Genomic DNA, 21,678 nt, shown 5'->3' on the forward strand with positions numbered 1-21,678 from the left:
ACCAATGGCGATGGTATTTGGACTAGAGGACCAATTAAGTCAGCCTGTATTGTAACTGTCTATAAAAGAGCAATGAGTCTCTTAATAAAGATTATTAACCAGCCTTCTGTAATACATGGAGTCACTGCTAATTACTGCCCAGCCGGGGGCCCAGCTGGGAGCAGGGCTGAGGAAGGAGTGCCTGGCTGGGAGTGTCCTCCCAGCAAACAGGACTGTGCAGGTGGGAGCAGGAGACACCCAATGCCCCCAGGTGATGGAATGCAAGCCCCTCAGGGCACAGACCCAGAAAGAAATCCAGGCCCAGGGATTGAACTGAAATACCTAGAGAAACTGAGATACACGAAGCCACAAAGTGGAATAGAAATATAGATTTTAGCTGTTAGTAGAAACTTACACTAAGTGCCTTGAGTATCTAAAAAACTGCAGCAGAAAGCAGAGGCCTTTTTGTCCTTAGGCACAATTGTACCATGGTAGTGGTATTTCCATAAGGTTACCCTGCCCCAGACAAAAGGTAAACTCAACCTGTTGTTCACATTTTTTAGCTATATTGTTCCCATAAACAAGAAAAACTGATAGAAATACATATGTTCTGAGTAATACTCTAGTAATGTTGTGTAAAATATTATGACCACTAGAATTAGGGCATGATTAGATTAAAAAAATGTATTAAACTCATTAGTTTATAATCATATTTAACCTATACTTCTATATGCTAGAGACCCTTCCTGCTCACTTACTACCTACTCAAGATCCCACTCAGTTGTTGCTGTTTCACTACTGCTACCATGGCAGAGCTAACACTGTATCCCCTTAGAACTCTCACCTTCAGAAGATCTTAGAAGAATAGAGAATAAAAACTGGTGTGGCACAGCAGCAGCCTGTTCCTTTTACTCTCACCTAGGGTGAATCACAAACCCACACCCAGGGAAGGCTTTTCCATGGCACATGGCAGGCCAGTGGCCAGCTGGGCTGCACCTCTGGAGCAGGGGCTGCAGCAGGGCAAGCACAGAACCTGCCCTGGGTGTGCACTCACAGCAAGCAGAGGAGCACGCCTGGATCCACAGCCCGGTTATTGGGCTGGAGCTGCAGTGCCCAGCCTGCTGCTTCTCCCCTCTGTGCTCCTGCCCACCCTGCCACGATGGAACCTTTGCTTTCCCAGAACTTTCTTCCCCTTTTCTTCGCTCCTGTGCCCTGAGGACTCACCCTAATCCATCCAGCTTTTCACCTGATGGCTCTCATTTCCACGGTGCCAGTTCCAGCAGAATAAAGGGCACACTCTGACTGATGGCAGAGCAGCTTTGGGGATGGATGGTGCTTTCTGTGAGTAAAGGACACCTCCCCAAGGGCCAGGGCTGTACCAGGATCCTGCTGCCCTGCAGGTGCTGCAGGACAAGGTGTGTGCAGGGAATGGTCACGCTCCTTTCACTGGTGGCAGTACAGGACACAATCCTCAGTGTGTACTGCACTAATTGCTGACAAAAGGACTGTGCTGCTCCTTTCCCAGCCCTATTTCCCCTCTTCTTCCTGGTAAACGTGTCCCTGAATGTCCCTTTAGTGCAGGAGAGCTTGGTTAGTGAAGTTGTGCTCGTTAGAGCCCTGGGTCCTGCTCCAGGGACAGCCTGTGCTGGCACTGCCAGCTCCGTCTGCCCCACGCAGGAGAGGGCATCACTGCAAGGAGCCAAGGTGGCAGAGGGGACACTTGGGGCTTCCTGGCACTCCCAAAGCACAGGGACTGCCTGGAAATATTCCTGATCCCTCCAGCCTGACCAAAGGCAAGGTAGTCCCTACCTCCCACTGGCACTGGCCCCTGCCCTCTGTCACCTGCGTGGCTCAGGCTCTGCAGGGACTGGCTGAGGCAGGATGGGATGTGCTGGGTGCCCCGAGGAAATGAGGGAGGGAAAGGAAGTGGAAAGCAGCAGCAGAGTGGAAAACAGCAGCTCCCTTGTGGGCAACTCACCCAAAGAGAATTTTGGAGGTTATGGTGTTCCAAGCAGAAGGTTTCAGGGTTTTTGGCTCATCTAACCACAGATGTCTCCTGCCACCGGAGAGGCACTGCAGCCTGAGACACCCATGGGACCTGGCAAACCAGGCACAGGATGTGTGGGACTCTCACCATGGAAAGGGAAATCATTAGGCACGAGCTTCTGCTGACTCAGGTTTATTAAATTCATCTAAAATCCACAAAGAGCTCTGCTTGCTTTAATGCTGCATTTTTGTTGAATAAATGATTTGCCAAAAATATCCCCTTAGGCTCTCAGCTTTAGTGCAGCGATTGGGCTGGAGCAGTGACCAGTGTCACCAGGTGTCCATCCTCACCTGCTGCAGCCACCTGCCCCTGCCCCTGTCCTCTCCTCCACTGGCACTTGCTGTCCATCTTAGCTGCCCTTTGCTCCCTGGGAAAAACATCCCTGTGCTCCAAAATGCACCAGCACAGGCTGCACGCGGTGACTGGGACTCTGCTTACTCACCACTGAATGTGGATTTATGGCTTTGCAACAAAGAGCAATAAATTACTGCTCTGCAGTGTCCCCAGGGCTTGTCAGAGTCCCCTGTCACCGCTGTCCCCAGATAAGGCTCCCAGGGAAAACAGGACAAATTTACTTCCCCAGTAAAGGTGCTGCTTCCCATTGCAAATGGAAATCAGGGTTATAAAAGCAAACAGTGAAATAAGGAACCATCATTCTCTGTCATGGTTAAGGAGAGGGAGATCTTGTTTCTCCTGCCTCTGCTGGTGCTCCCTCCTCTCAGCCATGAGGGTTTTGGGGTCCTCAGCTCTCCCTTGTGCAGAGATGGGGTCAGAATTGAAAGCATCAACCCCTTCTTTCCATGTCTGAGAAACTGAAGATTCACTGGGGTTTTCCCCCTTCCCTTGGAGCTGCTGAAGCCCCACTCTTGTGGGATCAGGCAGATGATGCCACACTCAGCTGGCCCTCTCTGAAGCCACTTGGTGTCCCTTTGCTGCCTTTCAGCTGTAGCCAGGCCCCCCTGACAGCCCTTTCCCCTCCTGCCTCCTCCTCCTCGTCTGCTCAGCCTCCCACTTGTCTGCCTGTCCCCAGCCTGACCTGTGCTCAGAGCTTAGTGGCCTCTGAGTTCAGCTAAGAACACTCATTTAGGAATTACTGAAATCTCTCTGAAGACAATCGAGCCCATTTAAATCCCAGCTCATTTTCTTAAGTCTGTTTTTCCTCAAATAGCCCTTGAAGGATGTATTAATATATCAAAAGGAAACCATTCAGCTGAGGATTTTTGCTTCTCTAGCTGGCCACTTTCCCTCCTCTCTCACCACATCCCTCCCCTTCTACCAAAGCTCTGACACTCACAGCCCAAAGTGAACTGAGTATTTTTAACTCCTTCCTTGCCCTCAATATCCATCAGGAGCCCTCCTCTCTCTGGCAGGGATACATCACTGAACAGGCTCAACCCTTTCCTCGCTCCAGTTCTGAAGGAGAAAACCACCAGGCACAGGGGGGATTGCTGGGGTGTCCCGTGCAGGGCTCCACAATCCCAGAGCGTCCCTTCCAGCCATGCACATTCCATGATTCTGGCACTGCTTGGATCCTTCCAGGATTAGGCTGAGACCACTGTGGCACCAGGTTGAATCCCAGTCACAAATATCTCCGTATCTGGAGCCCACAGAAGGCACCAGAGATGCACCTGTGGAAGGAGAAGGAGGCTCCAGAGGAGCATTTCAGCTCAGGGAAGGATGGTGGTGTCTGCCCAGGCTGGGCTAAGAGCCACCCTGTCCAGTGCTGGGGCTTTCCAAGTGGATCAGTGCTCCACAGGGGGAAGATCAGCTCATGGGATGCACCACATGGAGGGTGCTGACAGGACACACTGGGATCTTTGGTTTCTTCTCCCTGATCTCTGATTAGAAGTCAAACAGTGCAGCTCCCCAGCTTTCAGGAATCATCAAACCCAAAGAAATGCTGACTTCTGGGGTTTTTTCTCTCTTCCCACCCTCAGGATCTATTCTATCCTACATCTTACTCCACATGGTCATTCTCAAGGAGTCACAGGACTGCAGGAGGGGTTTAAGGGAACAACAGAAGTTCTGGGACAAAAATCTGGGAGCTACCTCCGTTCTTCAAGAGTTTTATGTGATGCCCTGGCTGTGAGCCTTTCCAAAGGCTGAATTCATTGATTCCTGTACCGTGGCCCTCGCTCATTGTGCTCATTTTGTTAGATTTCCACCAGAAAATGAGTTTGAAATGTCACCTCCTGGGAAACCTGGAACACTTTTTCCCTTACTGCATGGTACCTTGGGAAATTATCTCACCCAAAGTCAGGCTCCTGATCTCTTGCTGTGGTACAGACAATTCCTGGAGCTTTTCTCCCACTTTCTGTCTAATATTCCCTGCACTGGGGATGGTTGTGAGTTGCCTCCCCTCGCTCCCATCAGCTCCTGTTCAGGCAGGGATTTTGGACAATCCCATTCCTGTTCAGGCAGGGATTTTGAACAATCCCATTCCTGGGCTAGGAGATGCCACTAGGCTGAGCAGGATCAATAATGAGCCTGATGAAACCCCTGTTTGCCTCTGACCATCCCTGCTGCTCGGGGCTCTGAGGAGAGCAGATGCTTTTCTCAAAGCAAATCTCTCTGCATGAAATGTTGTGGGTGCTGAGCCCTAAAGTCTAATCCTGTGCATGCCAAGGGAATGCAATATGGACAAATCTGCACATCATGGCTATGGAACAGCCTGTTTTCCCTGGGAATGGCCCCTGAAGGGAATGCCTGGCTGGGCTGGAGAGGCCACATCCTGCCATAAGGCACCAGGCCAGCACAGGGCACTTTTGGTCACGGTCAATCCATCTTTAGAAATATCATAGGACATTGTGGAGATGTCAGATCACTGGTGCCACACATCTGGAATGGGACAGGGCAAAGGGACAGCAGCACTCTCTGCAGAAGGGGAGAATGAGGTGAAAAGTGTCCCCAAAGGCTGGAGATGGGGACAGGGGAGCAGGGGGTGTGTGCAGTGAGGGACCAGCACTGCTGGGAGCAGCAGGACAGGTGGCTCTGGGGGAGGCTCTGTGCTGCAGCATCAGCTCTTCGGTTTATTTATCTATTTATTTATGTACAGCTCGAGTGCCAACATGAATTCCCAGTCTGATACTGAGGTCTGAAATCCCTCCCTGGGATGGAAGAGCTGCCAAGGCAGGGAGATTGCCTTGCCATGACAACACAGGCATGTGCCACGTGTGGTCACAGGGCAGAAGGACCCGTCTGCCTTCCAGGCCCAGGGTGGAGATGTCACAATCTGAGCTGCAACCCCGCTGTTTCTGACATGTTTTACAGCCTCAGACAGGACCTGCTCTCAGGAATGGGCAAACCAAGTTAAAGTCCACCAATGACATATTCTCCTGCAGGAGCAGGAACTGCTCAGCCCTGGTCTGGTTAAGGCAGTTTGCACCACAAGACATCCTGAAAAGAAGCCCTGAGGTTTTCATTAAACAAACATTTCTGTTTTATAACCAACCCAGGATTCTTTCAGGGAAAGGATTAAATAAACCCAAAACAACTGACTCAATTTCTGAGTTTCTGGCTGAGATGAACACCCCATTACCCGTTTCTTGCATTCTTTTGACTCTGCAAAGCAGCCAGAACACCCTGACTGCAGAAAAGCAAAGTTGTCCTGGAGCAGTGCTGGGACCCCAGGCCCAGTGACACAATCACTGAAGCCATCCTTTATCAGCCTTGTTATCAACCCAGGGTGTTTTGACTGATAGTAAAGTGGGACACAACAGTGCTCAGTCCATCTCTGCACAGAGGGAACAAAAACTCAGTGCAGGCATGACAGGATAAAGCCAGGCTCTCCAAACTCTTTCCAATTAGGAAATTTGATTACATTTTGCATTTGATTAAGTGCTGCAAACACCTTTAATTTCTGGAGTGCTGCACTCCCTGCCCTCTCCTTCACACACATTACCCAAGGAGTGAGTGAGCTCTGCAGCTTCCCTGACCTCCAGCATGGGTGCTGGCTCAGGAGGAGACTTCTCCAGAATGCCTCTGAGCTCAGGGAATGCGGGGACAATCCCTGAGAACTTCCTGGTGACCAATCCTCTCGGGAATGTCACTTCCAACCCTGCCCAGACTGGTAGAGGATGTGAAGCTCCCCCCTGCCAGCTCAGTGGCGGGGAGCAGTGGGAACCGTGGCAGTGTGTGCCCACTGCAGGCTCCCAGAGCGGCTGCCAGAGTCACCACGGTGTGTCTGTGCCCCCCTGAGCCCCAGCCACCACCACAGCCCCAGCAAAGGGTTAACGAGCTCTGTGGGCACGGGGTGCCCATCAGCACAGTGCCAGGCTGGTGGGATTATCCAGGAAGGATGTGTGCCCCCAGTTCCCTGCACAGGCTCACGGGGAGCAGCCCAAACCCACAGAGGGCAGTGAGGGCTCCTCTGCCCCGGGTGCCCGGGGGAGGAGGAGGAGGAGGACTCCAGCTCCTGCCCACTGACAAAGCAGATCTGGGATTCCCATGCCAGGGACTGGATCTGCATCTGGGCACTCAGCAACACCTGAAAAGTTTTCCTCAAGTCAATTTATCTAAATATTCTGAGGTTAATGAGACTCTGGAGCTCTGCAGCACCCTGGAGCTGTGAGTTCCACAGTTTCCTCATGGACCATAAAAAAGCCCAAACCGCCCTTTAAACTTGTTGCTAATAAAACGATTATTTTACTGTTAAACTAAAACTATTATTTTACTATTATTACACTGGTCTCCAAGAAGGAGCAAGGACTGCCTGAGCCCCAGGACAGGTCCCCAGCTCTCAGAGCAGTGGGCAGGCCAAGGGCACTGTCTGGATTTCCCCTCAACAAATCCTGGTCCAGCACCCCCAACAGGGATAGAACATTCCCATTGTTTTATTTCAGCCTTTCCATGACTAAACCTTCCCCAGTTTCACTTTGCTGAGTTCAGGGTGCTGACAGAAGGGCTGAAATGTTCCAGCTGTGCAATGAAGTGCTTGGATAGGCAGAGCAGGGATAAGCTGTGGGCAGAAGGGCTGTGCAGAGGTGTGAGGAGCTGAGGGGTGCTGGCAGTGCTCTGCAGGGCTTCTGAAGTGATTCTCTCTTCAGTGTCCCCCTGCAATCCTGCTGCAGCATGTGCTGCTTCAGGACAATGACAAGGGAAAGTGCAAGTCCCTACCCAGAGTCAAGAGGTATTTTAAGAACAAGAGGCACTGCATGGACTGCTCAGGGAGGAGGAGCGAGGAAGGAGTGAGGAGAGCAGATCCTGAGGGGACATGAGGCTCTGGAAGGAGAGATTAGGGCTTTACTGGGCTCTGCAGTGCTAACAGCAGCAAGCCCTGCCTCTCAGTGATGCCTCAGCTTTAGCTTTTATATTTTCACATTCTGTGCTGCTTCAGTGTGTGGGTCTGGGCTTCGTGTTAGGGGATGGTGAGCTCTGTTCACAGAGCAGGGAGACAAAACAATTCCTGCTCCAGCTGGGACCAAAGACAAATGATCCAGATCTCAGCCCCAAGAGCACAAACAGCATGGACCAAAGAGAGAAAACAAGGATGGGACTGCATGGGCTAAAGCTGGAATTGGACAATTAACACCAATATGCAAATGGAGCAGAACTTATCAAAGTGAGACACCTCGTGACCGGTTGTCCATTTCGTGACCATTTTGGGTTGTGCTGCCCAAGGTGGATCTGTTGAGGCCTCTTAACCAATCCCTACTCTGTCCTTAGCTCAGTCTAGGTCTGCTCGAGGTCAGCCTTCCCAAGGCATCACTGCAGGGCCTGCTCTGGGTGTACCTGGGGAGCTGAGCCTCCCTGCACCCACTGGGATGGGAGAGTGACCCCGACTGGGATAGATGAGTAATGTGATGGTGGACTCTCACAATTAAAAGGCAAATATCATGTATACATGTTAAGAGAAGTTTCATAGGTAAGTTTCACCCCCCATTGTGTTGTTATCAGGGGTGCCCTGGGTTTGGGACATTTGGGAGGTTCAGCTCGCTGCTGTGGCAGCACCTGACCTCCAATCAAGATGTCAGGAAGTGATCTCCAGCACTGGGCAGCAAAGAAGGAGTCGATGGACAGAACTTTGGGAGGGCTAAAGGGTTAAAAGGCAAAGCCTCCATTGTGTGGATGAGCACGTGGTGGGAAAGATCCTCTGCTCCCGGCGCTGTAATGTTTTCTCTATTCAGTCTTCTGTTGTATTTTTGGTAAGGTTTTAATAAACCTTTAAAATTTTTTTGGAAGTGAGTATAATTTCTCACAGTGGGGGCTGAATGTCCCTGCCCTGCTCCAAGGAACTGCAGAGAGCAGCACCATCACCCTCCCCACCCTCAAGGTTACAGAGCACTGTGGAGGAGGAGAGGGTGTGCGTGGTGACTTGACAGAAATACTAATCCAGCTGAGCTGCAGGATTAGGGAAAGAAATTAATAGGAGAACTTGCAAAAAGCATTAAAATAATGGGCATATCTAGCTAATTTACTCCTCTCCTGGGCAGGGAACAGCCTTCCTCTGATGTGAGCCACAGTTACACAGCCTGGGGGGGGATTCTGCAGCCAGTGATGAAGTAAAGGCTGGAGAGGGTCTTGTACCCCTGCTCCTGTCCTTGGCCCCCTCCACCAGCACCTGCACCAGCTCTGGCACTCACTGGGCTCAAAAATAAGCTCTTTCAACCTACTGATGTGACAGAAAACTAATGTGGGAGAAGAAAAGAGCTCAGTGAGGGTCTGGGAAGCCAGGAAGGCTCACTGTGCCCAGCTGAGCACAGTGGCAGGGAGCTCCGGGTGGGAACGGGCTCAGTTCTTGGTCAGAGCTGTCACATCCACTCAGGTACAACACCACACTGCACAACAGCACTTGGGGACATTTTCTGTCAGAATCCCTCAGGAAGGACCTCCTGTGGTGGTGGTGTCTCACATACAGGAAACAGATGGCAGGATACTGTGGAGTTCAACTCCAGGCTGAGGTTAAGAGAGAAGACCAGCTCCTGATCCTGCTGCTGACTCTGTGACCATGGGAAGCTCTGATGGGACAGACAGCTCCCTCCTCACTTTGCCTCTGGGGCTGGAGGTCAAACAGTCCCTTCAGAGAGCCCCATCCAAAGAGCTGTTCCCATTTGGAGAGAGGCCAGGCCTGGCCCTGCACCATGGCTGTGCCCCCTCCATGTGCTGGGAGGGCTCTGTGCCACAGGGGGCTGTGCCCTGGTACCCAGGAACCGCAGCACCTCCCTGCTTGGAGCGGGGCATTCCCTCTGAATTCTCCATGGCTTCTGCCACCCCATGGATCCACCCAGCTTCCCTGCCTTGCACAACCAGCACGGCATGGAGTGAGAGGCTCCAGGAGGAGATTCTGACAGGACAGGGATTGAATGTCCCAGTGTTCAGAGAATCCAAGGCAGAGTGACACAAGCCTGCTCCTGAAGCCAAAAGACAGCACAGCTCGGCTTTTATTCCTGTTTTCCAAAGCCCTGCTTGTCCAAGGGAAGAACCAGTGGGTTGGCAGAGGTCTGGACAGTCTGAAACCTCCCCAAAAACCCGCTCCTGAACCTTGTCCTGAGGGTCCCACACAGCAGAGCCTCCCAGGGCAGCTCCAGCTGTAACCTCTCCTGGTTGTGTTAGCGCTGATCCTCTCCCTCCCCACGGTGTCCCTTTCCTTGGCCACTCCCAGCACAGCTCCCGAGGCCCCTGCAGGCTGAGCAGTGCTGAGGGACAGGCAGAGCCCACAGGGTGCTCAGCAGGGGTTTCTCAGCTGCTGCTGGCTTCTACCAATCAACCTCCAAACTTGCTGAGATTCTCTCTCTAATCTGCTTCAGCAGACACTTTGTCCCAGGAGGACTGAACTAAATTGAGTTGCAGGGCTGCAAATCACGCAGCAGCCTCATTTTAATCATGGCTATTCAAGTGCTAAGGAATGCAGAAAGTAAATATATATTTGTTTTTAGGCCATCACTTGTCCCATTTGCAAGAGGAAAATTAACGTAGTCAATCCCTGAGGCTTTGATCCTCAGAGGATAACTTGGGAAATGAACCTGCCATAGGAGATAGACCCTTGGTTCAATCCTCTCCCCGCTGCCTTTGTCAGAGCTCTTCTCCTGGGTCTGTTAACCCTCTCACTCACATCTCCATGTTCTAACCAGGCTTTCACACTTCCCACTGTCCCTGCCACCCCCTCCACAGTCCCTGCTGGCTTCCTGGGGACTGATTTCCTGAGCACTGCCTGGAGTCCAAGTGCCAGGGTGAAGCTGTGCCCTTGTCTGAGCGCAGGCTGGAGCCAGAGCCCGGAGTGCCCAGTGCTGCAGGTGCAGTCCTGGCTGTGCCAGGCTGGCCAGGTGGTTGGCTTTGCAGATCAGTCCTTGACTTCTGTGCTACTTCAAACACATTTGAATAAATACTCTGCATCCTGAGATTTGATCAGCCTGCATTCCCAGTGCTGCAGTGTCCTTCTCTTTGGCGTGCCCTGCTCTCCGTGGGGATCAGCCCGGCTCAGCTGTGACACAGAGCTAAAACTCTGGATGCTCTGGATGCATGCCAGGCCTCCACGCTCTTCTCCTGGGCATTCCCCCTCCTTTAGCTCTAGCTGTGGATTGGGATCTTCCCTATGCTCCAAGCATGAGTCAACCTCTGCTCTTCTTTGCTCTCCCTCTCTGCCCTGCTCTCATTGTAATTTCTGTGTCTCAAACCTGTTCCAAGGTCATCCCACCCCCTCCCTGAATTTAAATTCACCTGATCAGTGCCTGCTGGTCACAGTTTCTGCACTTGAATCACTGCTCCCCTCTCACCTAAACTGCACCTGGCAGGGTCAGAATAGGAACAATTCCTCTTAGTCTCCAGATCAAATGTACCCACAAGACCTGGCCATAAGACCTCCCCAGCCCCACTAACTGAGACTGAGGGCAGCTGCATTTTTTGGATGCCCTGCCCAGCTCACAGATTCAGTGACTGTGGCAGTGGCAACCTGATCAGATGTGACATTTCTGGCTGTGCCCTCCATTCTGCAATCCCACAATGGTGCCATTAATTCCACAGCTACCTGGGGAACCTGCTCCGAGCTCCTGAGCCTTGATCTGGGCTTTGGGGCTTGTTCTGCAGCTTCACTCAGGATTACTGGAGTGAAAAATCTGGATACTTTTACAGAGAGCACTTGCTAAACAAAAGCTGCACATTCTGGAGCATTCACCTGGGGCTTGAAACAAGATGTGGGAAAGGAAGAAGTGACTTTAAATTTTAGGTACCTGTGCCATTGATAACGTTGGTGTACAAAGACAGGCAGAGACAACAACAATCATCTCCTTGCCCTGCTGTTTACTGATCCTGCTGCTGTTTCTTCCTGAGGGTGTTGGAGTGCATGGATGGGGATGAGTGGCCAAGGAACAGCGCCCTGGCCTCTCACACTGACAGTCCTGGCTTGCTCCACAGCAAGGAAACCACCCCGGGCTCCCTCTGGATATCACAGAGACCACCCCATCCTCCCTCCACACAGCACAGAGACCACCCTGGCCTCCCTCCAGATATCACAGAGACCACCCCATCCTCCCTCCACACAGCACAGAGACCGTCCTGGCCTCCCTCCGGATATCACAGAGACCACCCCATCCTCCCTCCACACAGCACAGAGACTGTCCTGGCCTCCCTCTGGATATCACAGAGACCACCCCGTCCTCCCTCCACACAGCACAGAGACCGTCCTGGCCTCCCTCTGGATATCACAGAGACCACCCCAGGCTCCCTCCACACAGCACAGAGACCACCCTGGCCTCCCTCCGGATATCACAGAGACCACCCCGGCCCAGCAGGGCTGTCCTTACCTTCTCCTGGTACTGGCGGCGCGAGGAGTCCAGGGACTGGATGAGGGCGGTGGCGTGGCCGATGAACATGGCGTAGCAGGTGGCCCCCACGATCATGCTGAGCATGGTGAGCCACACGTCCGACATCCCCACCGGCGCCTGCTGCCCGTAGCCGATGCACAGCATGTGGCTCATGGCCTTGAACAGGGCATACGAGTACTGCTTCCCCCAGGAGTCGTTCTGCAGGGACAGGGGCACAGCTTCAGCACGGGGACATGGATATGGAGCAGGAAAGCACCCATGGCACTGCATCCAAAAATCCCTGTCGGAGGCACCTCGACGTGTTACACGGGAAATTTAATTCTTTGGTGGCTGAGAGGTCTTTGAAAGCTAGGAGGGCTATGGAGTCTCAAGCCCCAAACCCCTCAGAGCCCCCATAACTCCTGTATCCCTCACTGAGCCCCTGCACCTCAACACCCCCATAACTCCTGTATCCCTCACTGAGCCCCTGCACCTCAATGCCCCATAACTCCTGTATCCCTCACTGAGCCCCTGCACCTCAACACCCCCATAACTCCTGTATCCCTCACTGAGCCCCTGCACCTCAATGCCCCATAACTCCTGTATCCCTCACTGAGCCCCTGCACCTCAACACCCCCATAACTCCTGTATCCCTCACTGAGCCCCTGCACCTCAATGCCCCCATAACTCCTGTATCCCTCACTGACCCCTGCACCTCAACACCCCCATAACTCCTGTATCCCTCACAGAGCCCTGCACCTCAACACCCCCATAACTCCTGTATCCCTCACTGACCCCTGCACCTCAATGCCCCATAACTCCTGTATCCCTCACTGACCCCTGCACCTCAATGCCCCATAACTCCTGTATCCCTCACTGAGCCCTGCACCTCAATGCCCCATAACTCCTGTATCCCTCACTGAGCCCTGCACCTCAATGCCCCATAACTCCTGTATCCCTCACTGACCCCTACACCTCAATGCCCCATAACTCCTGTATCCCTCACAGACCCCTGCACCTCAATGCCCCATAACTCCTGTATCCCTCACAGACCCCTGCACCTCAACACCCCCATAACTCCTGTATCCCTCACAGACCCCTGCACCTCAACACCCCCATAACTCCTGTATCCCTCACTGACCCCTGCACCTCAACACCCCCATAACTCCTGTATCCCTCACTGACCCCTACACCTCAATGCCCCATAACTCCTGTATCCCTCACTGACCCCTGCACCTCAACACCCCCATAACTCCTGTATCCCTCACTGACCCCTACACCTCAATGCCCCATAACTCCTGTATCCCTCACTGAGCCCTGCACCTCAACACCCCCATAACTCCTGTATCCCTCACTGAGCCCTGCACCTCAATGCCCCATAACTCCTGTATCCCTCACTGACCCCTACACCTCAATGCCCCATAACTCCTGTATCCCTCACTGAGCCCCTGCACCTCAACACCCCCATAACTCCTGTATCCCTCACAGACCCCTGCACCTCAATGCCCCCATAACTCCTGTATCCCTCACTGAGCCCCTGCACCTCAACACCCCCATAACTCCTGTATCCCTCACTGAGCCCCTGCACCTCAATGCCCCATAACTCCTGTATCCCTCACAGACCCCTGCACCTCAACACCCCCATAACTCCTGTATCCCTCACTGAGCCCTGCACCTCAATGCCCCATAACTCCTGTATCCCTCACTGACCCCTGCACCTCAACACCCCCATAACTCCTGTATCCCTCACAGAGCCCTGCACCTCAACACCCCCATAACTCCTGTATCCCTCACTGACCCCTGCACCTCAGTGCCCCCAAAACTCCCATATCCCTCACAGAGCCCCTGCACCTCAATGCCCCCATAACTCCCATAGCCCTCCCTGAGCCCCCTATACCTCAAGGCCCCCATAGCCCCATAACTCCCATATCCCTGAGACACTACACCTCAATGTCCTCAACTGCACTCAAAAATCCCTGTTGGAGGCACCACAACACAAGAAATTTACTCTTTGTTACACAAGAAATTTAATTTCAGAGCCCTCACTGCCCCAGTGAACCCAGCTCAGTCCATTTGGAAAAATAAGCCCAGATCCCAGATCTGAGATCACCACTCTGGCCCTGATTTTCAGAGACTCCATGTGCTTTTTCCAGCAGGGAAGGCAGCCAGTGTGCCCTGCTGGTAACCTGGGATAAACCCAGATGATGCACTGGGAGATTTTCACAATGACCCACGTGTGGGAGAGGGAACCGAAGCAAATAATTTCCTCCCCTGGGAAATTGACTTGAACTGAGAACTGCAACAGAGAGCCTGGGCAAGGCTGCCAGCAGCAGTATCTAAGAATGAGGAAAATCACAGCCCAGCAATTTAGGAAATGGCCAGGGTCTCTGGTCATTACCTGGAGAGATGAGAAGGGTAGAAAATTAAGTTGGTAATGCCTGGACAGCAAGTTCTCAGTACAAAGCCGGGCTTTTTCAAAGAGCTGAGGAATTACAAATGGTGTCATTTGAGAGCAGCAACGTCCTGCCAGGAGAGAGTGCTGAGACATCTTGTGCTCTCCACTGCAGCTCCCACAGGCAGCACCTCAGCATGGCACAGAGAGAAAAACCAGCACAAGTTTCCTGGCGATTCTGATTAGCCTGAGCTCATGGAACTGCTCGAGGTGCATTTGCCATCCCGTGGGTATTATCTGCCAGCAAGTTCTTGCTGTGAAACCTTGACGAGTAACGGCTCTGTCATCACACATGGCTCTTACAAGGATGTGGAAGTGCCTCTGCTGGGTGACACTGGTGGCAGCACTGGGCATTCCTCAGCTGCTCCCTGTTCCTGAAAGGGGCCAAGGTTATGGATGGAGCTCTGCAGACACAGGTGCTGTGGCAGCTTGGAAGGTCACTGCACAGGCCTGCTGCTGGTTTGTCAATAAACAAGGAGCTCTCCTGTGACCTCTGTCCAGAGCACCAGTGGCCAGAAGTGCTGGGAGCTGTGGAATTCACTGGGCACCTCCTGGAGGTATCTCATCACAGCCAGCTGGGTGGCTGATGACCTCCCTGCAAGCAGCTCTCAGTGCCACTGATGCCCATGGACACTTCTCACTGACCTTATGGGGAGCAAACAGTGACAAAGCTGGCTGGGAGCTGTGGCACAGGGCTGGAACCTCTGCCGAGGGCTGATGCTTGGCTAGGAGATAAGCACATAAATCTGACAAAGCCAGCTGATAGCATTACCTGGCCAGATTCAGTTTCATTATGCAAGACAGGCCTGATTCCCACTGCAACAAGAAGGGCAAAGCCACACAAGTGACAGCAGAGCCCACACGGGAGCAGTGGCACAGCCACAGCCCAGCAGAGACTGCTCCTGCTGCTGGCACCAGCCTGTCTGGGCTCACCTCCCAACAGAGCAGGAACCTGGAAAAACCACCCTGCAGCCAAGAGAGAGGGGCCAGAGACTAAGACTTGGTGACTGCTGCTGGCTGTGCCCTAGGCTCGTGTGTGAGGAGCCCAAAGGAGCTGCACACAGGGCAGGACAGGGCACAGGGAGTTTGTCCCCTGGCCAGGGCACAGGAAGGGTCTGGCCACGGGAGCTGCCCGAGGTGCGAGGCCAAAGGAGGGACCCCTCCTGCTCCTCTGCCTCCAGGCCTGTCCTGGGGCTCTGAGGCCTGGCCAAAGAAGTGGCGGGTGCATTTTCCACCCCCAGGTTTTGTGGCATTTTGCAGACCCACTTCTGCTCTGTGTGGGCACTGGGCCTCTCACACAGCTACCACAGGCATCCTGCCCTTCCAGGAGCCCCCTTCCCTCAGCCCTGCACTCCTGGCACCCTGAAGCCATGGCCCTGCACTCAGGGCACCTGCTGTGACTTCCAGGAGCCCCCTTCCCTCAGCCCTGCACTCCTGGCACCCTGAAGCCATGGCCCTGCACTCAGGGCACCTGCTGTGACTTCCAGGAGCCCCCTTCCCTCAGCCCTGCACTCCTGGCACCCTGAAGCCATGGCCCTGCACTCAGGGCACCTGCTGTGACTTCCAGGAGCCCCCTTCCCTCAGCCCTGCACTCCTGGCACCCTGAAGCCATGGCCCTGCACTCAGGGCACCTGCTGTGACTTCCAGGAGCCCCCTTCCCTCAGCCCTGCACTCCTGGCACCCTGAAGCCATGGCCCTGCACTCAGGGCACCTGCTGTGACTTCCAGGAGCCCCCTTCCCTCAGCCCTGCACTCCTGGCACCCTGAAGCCATGGCCCTGCACTCAGGGCACCTGCTGTGACTTCCAGGAGCCCCCTTCCCTCAGCCCTGCACTCAGGGCATGGAAGCTGCTGTGACTTCCCTGGCTTTAGCCCATCCATTGTCCCTCATCCTGAGACAGCAGCAGGCAGCTGTCACATTTGGCCACTCTGCTTAAAATGCTGCATCCCTGCACAGGTGGGCAGCACATTGCCAGTGCTATGGAGCCTCACAGTCCGTGGTACTGGGGCACAGGAAGCAGTGCAGCTGCTGTCCTGTACCGTCCCTTGCTGGATGAATTCCTTCCCCATTCCTCACTGGCTGTTGCAGGAATGCTGCTGCCCTCTGAGTTCAGTGTGGCAGTAGTTTAACAGGGCAGCACATCTCCACCACAGATCTGAGAGCAGGGACAAAGGAAGCTGAGCTGAAATTCCAAAGGGAATCTGGGCAGACAGAGCAGTAATAGCTGAGCTGGAAAACTGGCTGCCAGGCTCTTTAGTGGCTGTGAACATCTGGGTACCAGGCAGGCTCGAGGTTTAAAAGCCATTCTTCCAGCAACTTGCTGCTCAGGAGTGCTGTTTACAAGGAAGCTTGCCAGTGTTTTGTAGGAATTAGTCATGTAAAACTCTGACATCCAGCACGCCGAGCCCCTGCAGCCTGCACAGACACTGCTGGCTCCCTGGGAATTGCACACCTCCGAGCCCCAGCCCAATTCCCAGCGGCAGCAGGGCTCCTGTGAGGACAGGCTGTGGGTGCCAGACTGAGGGATGGCTGAGGGATGACAGACTGGGGGGTGGGAGCTGCAGGAAAACACGGAGCTTTCCAAACAAACCCCGAGCAGCCAGCTCTGCTGGGAGAGCATGTTGAGGACTGCTCAGAGAGAGGCACTTCTGTGAAGGGGAAGCCTTTCAGAGCAATTACCTTTAGGGTACCAAGTGTGAAGAGCACTGGATGCTCTGTGAGGATTCTTCACTTACAGGTCCTGGTACCTCTTCAGTTTTCAGGGTTTTTTTTTTCCACAGGATGAGCAGACAGGTCAAGGCCCCAGTACTTTAGGCCAGACTAGAAGAGGTTCCAGATGCAGTGTGGACACGGGTTTATCAGCACCAGGTGCCTCACACTGCCACAGCTTGTTCCTGTTCTAATACCCAACTCCAGCAGCCCCCACGGCAGCAGGGCTGCACCACTCCAGATACTGGAGTGGCTAAAATGGCCCATTAGGGGAGGGAAATGAGGCCTTAAACTGCAGGGGGAAAATGACTCCTCGTTAAGCAAATCCCAAAGCAAGCAAAAGCAGAGCTGCAAATCTGTGCCTGTTCACAGTCAAGAGGGGGTTATCTCAGAGGCACCAAGAGACCTTGCAAAAGGCAGTGAAATTACTTTGAAGCAGTTTCTCAGACCGGTTTGTTTTTCACACTCACACTGGCAGTGCTGGAAGGGCTTCTATGGCATTAGAGTCTGGCCTGCTCAGATCCACCTTTGAATACTTGGAGACACTTTCCCGGAACACTTCAAAGGCACTGCTGGGTTCTGCAGTACCTTACAGAAGCACCTGAAGGCAAACTGGTGTCTGACAGGGTGTTTTGGTTCTGATGTACATGTGAGCGTGTCTGGTTGAATCCTCCCTGGAGAGGAGTGAGATGAGTAAAGACACGGAGAAGTACTGGAAGTTCTTGGGATAGGGGTGTAGTCCTGTCATTGAGGTGATGGATCTTCTTTCTCTGCAGCATGGAAATGAGGGCTGGTTTTATGGAGTGCCAAGTGGTGGGAAACCCCAGAGCAGAGGAAGAGCAGCACCAGCACACTCATGGACAAAGCCTCCACAGGACAATGTTATGCCTGACTTACACCATTAACACTTGGAGAACTCAGGAGCTGTCTCTGACCATCCCTGCCCACCCCTGGAACTGCTGGGCTGGGAAAAGACACCTCCACATCCAGTTTAAAGGGTGGGAGTAGTGCGGGAACACATGGAGATGACAGGTCAAACTTCACCTCGGACAGAACCCGCCTGCTCCGGGCTTGTTTCCAAGGGAAGCTCCACATGGCCTTCACCTGCCAGCAGGGATCTGCTCAGGGCTCTGAGTGCCCCTGTCCCAGTTGTCCCAGGCAGCCTTTCCTGGGAGCCCTCCCAAGCACCCTGTGCTCCTGGAGATGCAGACCTGGGCACCCACACCTTGCCTGGGCTCGTGGTACTGTACCCAGGCCCGTGCACAGAGTGCTTCTGCCTCCTTTCCAGCCCTGCTGCTGTCCCCATCTCATGCTGCTCCCAGCTGGCCTCCCTGGACAGTCCCTGGGTGACAGCTGCCTGACACCCTGCCTTCCCTGGAAAGGTCAATATTCCCAGATATGGGTCATTCTGCTCTGCCCACCCTGGCTTGGACTGGTTTTGGCCCCAGCTGGGGAGGGCACTCCCTGTGTCTGTCACCCTGGGCTCCAGGTTCCCATCCCACGGGAGCAGCCCTGCTCCTGCTGCTCCTGACAGACCTTCCAGAACATGGAATTTCCCTCAGATTCCTGTGCCTGAATGAGGTCGGGAGGGATGTGCTGGCCCAGAGGCTCAGGGGGGGGAGCTGGGAATCACAGCAGGTCTGTGCAGGATTGCTCTCTCCCACACTCTGCAGCCATTCCTCTTCCCTCTTTCCATCAGCAGCCCTCAGCAAGGTGCTGTGAGCAGGGAGGGGCAGGGCTCCACAGGAACGTGTTCTGGTGGAGGGGAGGCTGATCAATTTGCTGCCCTGGCCTCGGGGATCTCTGCCCTCCCTGCAGGGAGTGTGGGTTCAGCACAGCACCCATGGGAGGAGGCCACGTGTTCCCAGCAGCTTTCAGGGCTCAGCAGAGCTGGGATCTCTGGGAGAGGAGCTGCCAGGCCAGCTCTGGGGGAGCAGCACACACTCTGCAGCTGACTCACCAGTGTTTCCAGTTTTTAATAAAGTGCACTGCAGGAAAGCTAATGCTGAAGCCCCTGGGATTGGGACTCAGCAATTAATACTGCAAACATCCTGCCCTGCCGCTTCAGGAGTCAGCCAGACACCCACTGCTTCCACGGCTGCTGAAGACGGAACACCAGGCATGTGCAAAACACCCAGATGAACCAGACTCGGGGATTCATCGAGGCCCTGAGATGATTTTGGCAACACCAGACCCTTCACAAATCCCCTGGATGAGGATCAAACCTGTAGGAAGCAGATGGGAGGTGATGAATCTTCTTTCCCTGCAGCATGGAAATGAGGGCTGGTTTTATGGAGTGCCAAGTGGTGGGAAACCCCGGAGCAGAGCAAGAGCAGCACGAGCACACTCACAGACAAAGCCTCCAAAGCATCTGGACCTCACTTCCAGCTCCCCTTGGCTGCAGCAGCTTCAGAAGATTCCCCTTTTCCCAGATTTCTGGCTCCTGTGTGTAATCAGGGCAGCCATGCACCAAGGATATTTATTTATCTCCTCAGAGCTCACACCAGGCTGGTACAGAATGTCCCAAAATCCTGGCTCCCTGGCACAGAGGCCATCCTGGCCTCTCCCCTCCCAGCTGTGTCCATCACACAGAGCCATGCTGGAACCTTCCATCCACATCCTGCCACCAAAGCCTGAGAAGAGCCCAGAGCTCCAGTTTCTTGTTTCCTGACTCCGTGGCCTCTCTCAGTACTCCCCTCCAGATTAGATGTAAATTGTTTCACTGATAATGCCATACACATCCACTGCTGGTCCCAGTGACATGCCTGGAAAGCTTCTCAGGAGATTAAAGGACATTACTGAGAGAAAAAAACTATTTTTTCCCCAAAGAACTACTGTACTCTTTGTTAAATATTCTAATCCCAGGCTATTTTGGGGCTGGCATATTCCTGCACAGCTTCTGGAGTGGAAGCCTCCTGAATTATAGGTGGGGCATCTCTCCAGTTCTTCATTCCACTTTCCTGAGGCTCCATTTTCAGAGATAATGATTTTTTTTTCACTTCTTTTAAGTGGAACAAAAAAAAAAGTGATTTAGCTGCAGGGAAGAAGCAGGAAAAAATCTCCCAAGGCAAGTTTAATTCCCAGCTTCAGAAGCTCTCAAGGCTGGGAAGACAAGGCTGCCGCATGAGGAAAGCTCTGCTCTGGATAGGAGCTTCCTCCCTTGCCCTCCTGGAGCCTGCAGAGCCTTCCTGCCTCTGGAATGCATCCTCCCCTCTCTCCCCAGCCTTGCTGCTAAGATTTGCCTTGGCTAAATCTTTCCTTCCTCTGTCCCATGTCCTGCCACTTTTGCAGACCCTTCCCTGTGACTACAGCTGGCAGCTTCAAGCCCAGCTTGCACCTCTGCCCCGAGGGATGGATGGGGAGAGCCAGGAGCCGCTGCTGCCAGCAGCAGCCAAACGTTGGGACGAGGGAACTGTGGTCCACATCTGCTGCTCTGAAGCCATCCTGCCATGGCCAGGTCACCCCTGGGTGGGGATGAGGCTACCTGCACCTCTGAGCTCCCTGGCATGAGGAGCTGAGCGTCCTCTTGGCCCCCGGCAGCACAAAGGGGCCCCAATCTCTGGCTGCTCCTGGCACATCAATAATGAAAAGGCAGCACGGGGAAGCCCAGGCAGCTGCTGCACAGGTTGTTGTTCTGCTGGAGATAAGCAGAGGGTTCCAGGCTCCAGAGCTGGCAGTCTGGCAGCAGCAGGAAGAGAACCGTTATTGCAGAGAGGAGAAATGAATAAACAAACAGCAAACAGATGACTTTTCCATGGATGCTCACTCCTCCAGGCACGGGCAGCCTGTGCCCACAGCCCTGCACCTGGGAGGCAGGGCAGGCTGGCACATCTTTGATACATTTTACATTTGTTCTGTTCTGCCCCAGTGCTTGATTATTTCCTTTATTCAAGAAGAAATTGGCTGGGGGAATCTGGAGGTTACTGCAATAACAGGCAATTTTTTAAGCTTTGTCAGTGTTTGCTGCTTAATCAACTGGACATTGTCCCTTTGAATAAAAGCTCCTGAATTCTCAGCAAGATGGTTGAAAGGTACCATGAATTTGCCCTGCCTTTGCCATATGGTGTCAAACTCCCTCCCAGCAAGAGCAGGGCACAGCTTGGGATGGCACTGGGCAGTCTGGCTCCTCATCCCGTGACCGTGTTTCACTCCAGGGTGGGTGGGCGGCCACACCGACCCTTCCAGGGGGTATGGGGCAAAGGGACCAGCAACGGGAATTATGGACCAGCCCCAGCCCTGTCTCTGGGACTCCATATACTCAGATTCCAGCGGGAAGCAGTTTCCATGCCTGCTCCTTGCTGCTCGGTGCCAGGAGAGGGAGCCTGGCTCCTGCCTTCTGCGGCTCTGCCGGGGCCGGTCCTGCTCCGAGCCCCGGCACTGTGTCCCTGCAGGACCTGCCCCCAAACCCGGGCACTGTGTCCCTGCAGGACCTGCCCCCAAACCCGGGCACTGTGTCCCTGCAGGACCTGCCTCCCTGTCCCGGGCACTGTGTCCCTGCAGGACCTGCCTCCCTGCCCCGGGCACTGTGTCCCTGCAGGACCTGCCCCCAAACCCGGGCACTGTGTCCCTGCAGGACCTGCCTCCCTGCCCCGGCACTGTGTCCCTGCAGGACCTGCCCCCAAACCCGGGCACTGTGTCCCTGCAGGACCTGCCCCCAAACCCGGGCACTGTGTCCCTGCAGGACCTGCCTCCCTGCCCCGGGCACTGTGTCCCTGCAGGACCTGCCTCCATGCCCCGGGCACTGTGTCCCTGCAG

At 54.0% G+C, this 21,678-nt stretch overlaps 1 protein-coding gene across 1 annotated transcript in view; it reads right to left on the reverse strand.

The window, feature by feature from the left end:
* Nucleotides 1-21,678, reverse strand: part of HCN4 (hyperpolarization activated cyclic nucleotide gated potassium channel 4) — a 105,780-nt gene that overhangs the window by 19,364 nt on the left and 64,738 nt on the right. The window contains exon 4 of the mRNA XM_068204331.1: nucleotides 11,764-11,982. Within this exon, the coding sequence (XP_068060432.1) occupies nucleotides 11,764-11,982 (219 nt within the window). The remainder of the gene's footprint in view (nucleotides 1-11,763; nucleotides 11,983-21,678) is intronic.

This window comes from Anomalospiza imberbis, chromosome 13 (genome assembly GCF_031753505.1).
Source record: "Anomalospiza imberbis isolate Cuckoo-Finch-1a 21T00152 chromosome 13, ASM3175350v1, whole genome shotgun sequence".
In the NCBI taxonomy this organism is placed as follows: Eukaryota; Metazoa; Chordata; class Aves; order Passeriformes; family Viduidae; genus Anomalospiza; species Anomalospiza imberbis.